The following is an 8767-nucleotide window of genomic DNA, read 5'->3' on the forward strand; positions in this document are numbered from 1 at the left end:
ATCATGGCTTCAGGCACAATCTGTACTGGGAAGTTTTGACTGAGGAAATGTGGGCAAGATTGGCTTATTGTTCCTCATCAGTGGACCTGTGTCAGTGCCTCAGCCCTGGGTGTTGTCTTCTCTTTCCCCTGCACTTTCTCTGAATGTGATCTTATTCAACTTCATAATTTTAAGACCACCAAATTGTATCACAGTCCAGAGTTCCAGACCAGTGTGTGCACCTGCCTGCCCAGTGTCCTGCAAGGATGTCTGTGGATGTCTGAGAGGCACCCCCTGCCCCAGACTCTCCCATCCCTGTGAATGTCCACCTCCCTTCCCCACAGAATCCAAGCTGGACTTCTGACCACGATGCAGCCTCCTCCTTTCCATTACCCTCAAGTTCTGTCCATTGGGACCTTGTCCTCCAGCCTTAACAATCCTCTACTGTCCACCCCCAATGTGGAGGCTTTTGCAGAAAGCCTTCTAATGGGGATGCTCCTGCTCCAATAAAATCCACTCTCGGGGATCCCTGGGTGGCTCAGCAGTTTAGCGCCTGCCTTCGGCCCAGGGCATGATCCTGGAGTCCCAAGATCGAGTCCCACATCGGGCTCCCTGCATGGAACCTGCTTATCCCACTGCCTGTGTCTCTGCTTCTCTCTCTCTCTGTATCTCTCCTGAATAAATAAATAAAAATCTTTTTTAAAAATCCAAAAAATAAAAAATAAAAATAAATCCATTCTGAGTGTTCTCTGCTCCTTCCATTGGTGCAACCCTTCTTCTCCCCCTCCCCCAACACATACTCTCTCTTCTCCTCCTTTTCCTCTTTCCCCTCCTTCTATCTCCTGGGTCTATCTCTCCTCTCTGTCCTCTTTTCTACCCTGTCATCTACTATTGTCTTGTCATCCACTTCACTCATTCTCCAGGTCTCAACTTATTTGTCATCCCTTGAGAGCCTTTCCTAGAATCTCCTCAGCCACAATGAGAAGGTGCTTTCCCTCCAAGTATACCCACCACAGACAGGCAAGATGGCTCTTATACTCTATTGATATTGCCCCTCTTCTCTGCCAGTGAGAGCAGAAGTTGTCTATTCACCTGAGACCTTTGAGAAATATTTGTTAAGGTGATGCTTGATCTTCATGCAGCTTTTGTATGTAGCATGGAAACCAATTTTATAAATTTGGTCATGAGATGGAATATCTAGGGCAGGTCCTGGTGAAAAAAAACTGACTTTTCACATGTACTTTGATGAACATTGTCAGTGATGTTTTTTGAAAAACATTTCAGGAGGCTTTATGCAGAACTGTGCCAGGGCATCGTGGACATTGCCATATCCAGTGTCTTCCCACCCCCAGATGTGGAGCCGCAGCACATCCAGCCAGCTGCGTTCATCAAGCTGTGACTGAGGGAGGTGCTCAGAGCTGCCTCAGAAGAACCACGAGCTCCTGCTCCAGGGGAAGGTGAAAGGTCAGGATTGCTCATTACCAAGCCAGGACTGGAGAAAGAGAAGCAACCGGCAGAGCCACGGTAGAAGAGAGAACACGGTAGAAGAGAGAACACGAGAGGAAAAGGCACCTTCCCGAAAGAGTGGTTGCTCAGGGGTTCCCAGGTGGCGCTCTCAGCATTGCTATTAAGATGTGAAAACTGAAGCAAATTTCTCTGAGGGGGGAGTAAAATATTCTTCTAAGGGGAAAAGACAGGGATTTGAGTATTTTATGTTCTTATCCTTCAAAAAATCCAATTTTTATCCTAAGGCAGCATTGTGAGCAGCGCCTTTCCTCCCTGGGGGTTGAGACTGTCGGACCTTTGGTTGGTGTCTTTCCACCTGCTGCAGCCTTAGTGCCTTAGCTCTATGCCCAGCTGCAACCCTTCCGTCTGGGACAGGCATTGGATATTATAGAATTTGGGAGGTTGCCAGTGTTTCTCTGCCCATCCCTCTCCACAACACCCTGCCCAGAAAAGTCCGGACAAGCATGCACCAACAGTCCTTGGTTTCATGCTGGGCACCACCTCACAGCGGAGGGGGATTTCCTCACCATGTTTCTGATGGCGTTTGATCAGTCACCCATCAGGGTTGATGTGGGCTGGGCACCGAAACGGCAAATGCTGCTCTCGATCTGCTCTGTGCATGTTTTAGAAACCAAGCAGCAAGTCTGCCACAAACCCATAAGCATCAAATAAGCATGAGAGAGAAAAAACACAATGTCTTGCTATACTTAATAGTTGGGTGTGGTGGGTCTTTGAAATATGATTCTCAGTTATCTTTATTTTAACCAGAATTCTACATGCACTTTTGCAAAGCTCCCTTTTGTTCCCTTTTTTTGTTGTTGTCTTAAACTTTGTAAAAACCCCTGTCTGGGGCAGGGGTAGAATTACACACACACACCACCACCACCACCAACACCACTAGGTGGCACTGCCCCAGGCACAGATAGCTTTCCTCCTATTTTCTTGCTCTCTAAACACCTTCCGTGGGAGCTGGAAGGGCGGGTTTTGTTCCAGGGAGGATTCTCTGCCTGCTTGTGCCTCTTAACATCAGGGCAAGGGTCTAAATGAGTGTATGTCTAGCCTGAATGGGAGAGTCTCCTAAAATGGGAAAGATGTGGTTTCAGAGCTCCACATAGCATCTTGTAAGTCAACTAATGTGTCCTGGTAGGTGTAATTTCCACTTGCTGGTCAAATATTCTGCAGATTTTTCAGGAGGCTACATCACTAGCCATGGGAAGAACAAGATGCTTCTTGTGTTCAGCGTGAGCTGAATGAACAGGTCCTTCTTAGAGGGTCCTGGGAACCACCACAGGCCTCCTGTCCAGTACATGCTGTGTTCTTCCTTTGTATATATGTGTGCTCCATTGTTATTTCTGTGTGGCACCAAACAACAGTTCTGCCATTGTGGAAACATTTTTAAAAAGAGAAAAGAGCAATGCCTCCTCAAACATGATGAGATGTGGGAGCTCACAGTGAAGAAAGAAATAAGGAGTATTTAATAGATGCAGCAGTGGGTGTAGGATGTGATGGCATAATGTCAGGGTAAAGGAGAAAGGCCCAACTGGCTTGGCTCTTCTGCAAATTTGGAATTACAAAATAAAAGGCCTGGTGGTCACCCAAAATACAGATGATAAAGTTTGTGTCCAGAGCAAAATAAAACAGTCAGCAGTGAAAGTCAATCTTGGAGGTCCAGCACTGTTGGATTAGTCTTTGGGGACTTTGAGCAGATCATGACCCATTTAGAAAGTATTAAGATACTGAGTCCTTGAGAAGTCTCTGTGGACTGTTGATGGGAAAAGCATGGAAGTTTTTATCATGCTATCACATGTGAATGCAGATTTGTAATGACCTTTTGGACCTAATTTAAAGGGACATTTGAGAGTTTTCCAACTCTTACAATGACAGAACTAAATTTAGATTTGCAAGCCCATGGATCTTGATGGATTTTTTAAGAAACAAATCAATAGCATATATGTGAGGGAAGTAAGGCTTTAGAAAGAAAGTTGTACTTCATTCCTCACATGGTTTCAATTAAGTATCTATTTTACGCATTTATTTTCGATTGGTATGGTTGGCTCAGAACTGTGTCCACACCCTTCCATGATACCTTGGGCACAGATGATCATTCCTTCCTCCTCAGTTAGTCTTTATATATGCAGTCTGCCGATGTGTCGCCCATTGAGGGGGCGGAGGTGTTGTTTATTTAGAGATGTTAATTCCTATATTGGTCCCATCATTTGGCCGCACAGTGTGAGATGAACCTGTTAACCTCTCTGTGCCTTAGTTTCTGATCTCATGGAAGAGATCGTTGCCTGGCCTGGGGACTACCTCAAGGACTTTTAGTGAGGACAGGTAAGATTAGGAAGACTCGAGAACCTGTGGTACCAAGGTTCTCAGTGCTGACTTTATGCTGGAATCACTTGGGAAGCTTTTGAAAAATGTTGGTTTCACCACCCTCCCTTTCTCTCCCACCTCTGACCAATTAAATCAGAACCTCAGGTGTCAGTATGCTTTGAGATGCCTTGAACCACTGCTTGAGAAGAAAGGACAAACACATTACTACCTGAGAATAATCAAACAAGGCCTAGGGCTTTTTTTAAAAAGTTCCTTTTGGAAGGACAGGCATTTCTTTAAGAATGACCGTGTTGTTGGTCAGTGTGTTGACCTACATTTTCAGGATACAAGCAACTACTGTCTAAAGCATGTTCTCTCTTTGCTTCTTGTCCCAGCATTTGTAAACTCAAATGTACTCTCATTGACTTCAACAGTTTGTGAAGCCTTGACAACAAATGTAAACAGACAGGAATGTATAAATCTGCTAAATATATGTTAAGGTTATGAATTATTGAGAGAAAACTCCTTCCCTCGCTCTTAACTCCTATGGTAATTATAAACTCAATTTTACCCAGAACATTGAAGTGCCTCAGTGTCTGTATGATATAGTGGAACAGGTTCTGGCATACTCAATGGCTGACTTGCTGTTTCACTAGCGCCTCAGGATAATGATCACAGACTTGGAATATCTGGTAGTGTTGGAAATGTATGGGATCCACAGAATCTGCAAGCAGCAGTGAAGCTACAGAGTGTGTTTTCATTGACAGCCAACATTGTGTCAAGCAGGTGTGGATCAAGCCCTGTTGTGGGTGTGGTGGGGACTCTGCTAGAGAAGACAAGGTGCCAGAGTAGGTCCCCTGCACCATGTGGGTGCTGTGGAGAAAATTCAGTGGTACCCTTGTCTCTGATCCTGGACACAGAATCTGTACCTAAGAGGAAATGACCTCTGAAATAAGGTGATTTTATGAATGTTGAAAATGCCCAGAGCATTAAAGTAATATTTCAAGTTTTTTTGTGCCCTTTGGTTCTATCATCTCATCATGGTGTTTGACTGTCCTAGGATATTACTGGTTACTTAAATCCATGATTCTGTTACTGAGAGGTAGTCAGGCTTTTTCCATAAAGGATCAGATTAGTAAATACGCTAGGCTTTACAAACCAAACATGTTCTTTGTTGCATATTTTTTTTAACCAACTCTTAAAACAACAACTTAGTTCAGAGGCCAAACACAAGCCAGATGTGGCCATTGTTTGCTGACGTAGCATATTACTCAATACATAAGCCAACAGATTGTCCTTTGAAACTGTGATGAGCTCCTCTAAGGTAAGCATTTAAACAATTTCAGCTGCCAAAATCCAGTTCATCTTACATGTCTGGTGTATTGTCTGAATCATGATACAGATGGTCAGGTGAGACCCATAGTTGTGAGAAAGCATTATGTGTGCTTCAAACATAGGGAGGAGGTAGAGGGGCTTCTGAAATGATTCTATAATCAGCCAGAAGGCCATGAAGTCTTAAGAGTTCACTAAGGCCAGGTATATAAATATCTGTAAGTCTCACACGTCTCAAGCATTTAGTGTCATTTATGTAAACTGTAGTTAACTTGTAACTTCCTGTGTGATGATGCTGGGTGCTTTGGACTTCTTTCCCAGGTATGGCTGCTTTCACTCCATAAATATAACTTCTAGCACAGACACAAAGCCTTCCACAAATAGAAGCCCTGGCTTAAGCACTCCAGACAGATTTCTGATATGATATGACACACACTTACCAGACTTGGTGTAGATTGCAAGGGCAGGGTGCAGGGATGAGCAGACATGGACCCAAGCAGGAATCTATATAAGATCCTGAGAGTGGACAGGTTATAGCTTTTAGAGGACTTCTCTTAAGAGGCTGGTCCTGCTGCTGCCCCCTTCTCCTTAAAGAACCTGAAGTTATCCCATAACCTCAGAGGTCCAGTGATACTTTAAAGATGTCTCCCCCAAAGCATCCCTAAGGGCAAAGAAAATAAGCCCCTGTTTCATAGGATATTTGGTGACACAGCTTGATTGCTGCAAGCAAATTCACATGAGGGTATCAGTAAGAATAGCAGGGTAAAACCTCTGAAAATCCTCTCCATGAAAGCAGTGGGAACACTGACAAAAATGGAAATTAACCAAAGACTTGTAACAGTCCAGAAACATTTATTAAAGAAAAAATAGTTCCACCTTGGTAAGGACAGTAAGTTTTGTGATATTTTAATTCACCCTATTTTCATCTCCCTTTTCCTAGCTCCACAGAAGCTTTGGAAAAGAAAAGCCCCATAATTATGGTGAAACTCAGGAGTCTAACAACAACAGGAGGGTACAGAGTGAGGTTGGATTCCTCCAAAAAGCCCCATTCCCAGTGAATTGTCATTTGACCTGTCTGGCAGTTCCATGTAAGTCCTCCTCTCAGGGCTTGTATTTTTTTTTTTTAAGATTTTTATTTATTTATTAATGAGGGACACAGAGAGGCAGAGACAGAGGCACACAGAGGCAGAGGGAGAAGCAGGCTCCTCACAGGGAGCCTGATATGGAACTCGATCCTGAACGGGGATCACACTCTAAGCTGAAGGCAGATACGCAACCATTGAGCCACCCAGGCATCCCAGGGCTTGTCTTTAACAGCTCTCAAAGTGCTCCCAGTGTGAACAACCTTTTCCCTAGGTGAGTTTGTTAAAAATAATCACCAGCAATTGTTTAATACCTCAACTTCCTGAGATGGCTATGAGTTGGAACAAAAAACAAGCTGTCGGATCCCTGGGTGGCGCAGCGGTTTGGCGCCTGCCTTTGGCCCAGGGCGCGATCCTGGAGACCCGGGATCGAATCCCACGTCGGGCTCCCGGTGCATGGAGCCTGCTTCTCCCTCTGCCTGTGTCTCTGCCTCTCTCTCTCTCTGTCTGTGTGTGTGACTATCATAAATAAAGAAAAAAAAATTATTAAAAAAAAAAAAAAAAAAAAAAAAACAAGCTGTCTAAAAAAACTTAGGAAAAGTGCTCCCTTCGGCAGCATATATACTAGAATTAGAACAATACAGAGAAGATTAGCATGGCCCCTGCGCAAGGATGACATGAAAATTCGTGAAGCATTCCATATTTTTGTACTTTCACAAATTAAAAAAAAAACTTAGGAAAAGATGGGGAATGAGATGTCCATTGAAAGTTTTGAAAAGTTTCTGAAAAATATAAGGCCACACATGGAAGGGGCTGTGTGCATGCCTGGGGAGACCTGAATTTCCCATCTTTTTTTTTTTTTTTTCTTTTCTTTTTAAGTTGGCCGCATGCCCAGCATGGAGCCCAGCGTGGGGCTTGAACTCACAACTCTGAGATCAAGACCTGAACTGAAAACAAGAGTCATATATACATAACCAACTGAGCCACCTAGGCACCCTGAATTCCCTCAGTTTTTACCTCTATATGACCAGGAGGATCTACACAAGACTCCCCGGCATGCTCAACACACACACCCATACACAGAGTCCCTTGCCAAAAACTGGGAGACTTATTGGTCCAAGTGTTTAAAGAAATCTGTTCAATAATTAGTTGACCACTAAAGTAATAGAGACTTCAGTGGTCACATGCATCAAAGAATAAAGGCTTTACAGTATGGTTTCAGAAAATAATAATCCTGGAGAGGATAGAGTATCTGGTTTTCAAAGTTGCCCCATCATATTAGATTTTTCCAATTTTCAACACAAACTATTGGACATGGAAAGAAAAAGGAAAGTATGGCATATGAAGGGAAAAGGCAATCAGTAGAAACCATCCTTGAGGAAGCCCAAGCATTCATCTTATTATGCAAAGACTTTTAATTCAGTCATTTAAAATGTTTAAGGAGGGCAGCCCGGGTGACTCAGCGGTTTAGCACCTGCCTTCTGCCCAGGGTGTGATCCTGGAGACCCGGGATCGAGTCCCACATCAGGCTCCCTGCATGGAGTCTGCTTCTCCCTCTGCCTGTGTCTCTGCCTCTCTCTCTGTGTCTCTCATGATTAAATAAACAAAATCTTAAAACAAAACTGATGAACCTGATTCAAGAAGATAATCAGAACAGACCTAAAAATAGATTGAATTAATAATAAAAAAAATCTTTTCATAGGGAAAAGCCCAGGATCAAATAGATTCACTGATGAATTTTATGAAATGTTAAAAATGTAATGTATCCATAGAATGCATTCTTAGTCACGAAAGAAAAGAAGTACTGAAAGTTGCTCTAAAATGGATGAACCTTGAAAGCAGTAGAGCAATAGTGAGGATGATCAACCTTGCATTCTGAAGAGGAGACCTGGTAGTTAAAGAGGGATAAGGGATCAGTGAGTTGTTTTTGTTTTAACAGTTTTCCAGCAACTGTTTATGCTGATGGGAATGGTTGCTCCAGCAATAATCTCCTCATCCTCTTGCCTTCTAGAAGTCCTCGACTAGGGGAGAGGAAATGAAGAGTTTTCCTTAAAAGGAGCAGCGACATGAAGCGGGAGGCGCCACAACTTAGGTTACAGCTCCACACATCTTGGTAGGTTTAATGGTGTCAGCATAGGATCGAAACAGAAGATAACTTTTCAAAGTGTATAGGAAGAATGAAAACTACCAGCTGGGGGGCACCTGGGAGGCTCAGTGGTTGAGCGTCTGCCTTTGGCTCAGGTCTTGATCCCAGGGTCCTGGGATCGAGTCCCACATCTCCCTCTGCCTGTGTCTGCCCCTCTCACTGTGCCTCATGAGAGACAGAGAGAGAGAGAGGGAGAGGGAGAGGCAGAGACACAGGAGGAGGGAGAAGCAGGCTCCAGGCAGGGAGCCCAACGCGGGACTCGATCCCAGGCCCCCAGGGTCACGCCCTGGGCCAAAGGCAGGTGCTCAACCGCTGAGCCACCCGGGCGTCCCAAGAAAGGAAAAGCAAGAAAGAGAAAGCAAGAAACTCAACGTATCTTAAAGGCTGGAAGTCCCCTCGGATGTTCGGG

General features: G+C 44.2%; 1 protein-coding gene and 1 non-coding gene across 2 annotated transcripts in view; both read left to right on the top strand.

Moving 5' to 3' along the window:
* The window catches only part of TTL (tubulin tyrosine ligase), a 34698-nt gene extending 29889 nt beyond the window's left edge, over positions 1-4809 (top strand). Inside the window, 1 exon segment of the mRNA XM_025453929.3 lies at positions 1264-4809. Within this exon segment, the coding sequence (XP_025309714.3) occupies positions 1264-1378 (115 nt within the window). The 3' untranslated portion in view covers positions 1379-4809.
* A 2003-nt stretch (positions 4810-6812) lies between these two features.
* LOC112665165 (U6 spliceosomal RNA) lies at positions 6813-6919 on the top strand. Its single transcript, XR_003140257.1, has one exon. It is a non-coding gene; the product is annotated as a U6 spliceosomal RNA (small nuclear RNA).
* Positions 6920-8767: the final 1848 nt, after the last annotated feature.

Source organism: Canis lupus, chromosome 17 (assembly GCF_003254725.2).
Source record: "Canis lupus dingo isolate Sandy chromosome 17, ASM325472v2, whole genome shotgun sequence".
NCBI lineage: Eukaryota > Metazoa > Chordata > Mammalia > Carnivora > Canidae > Canis > Canis lupus.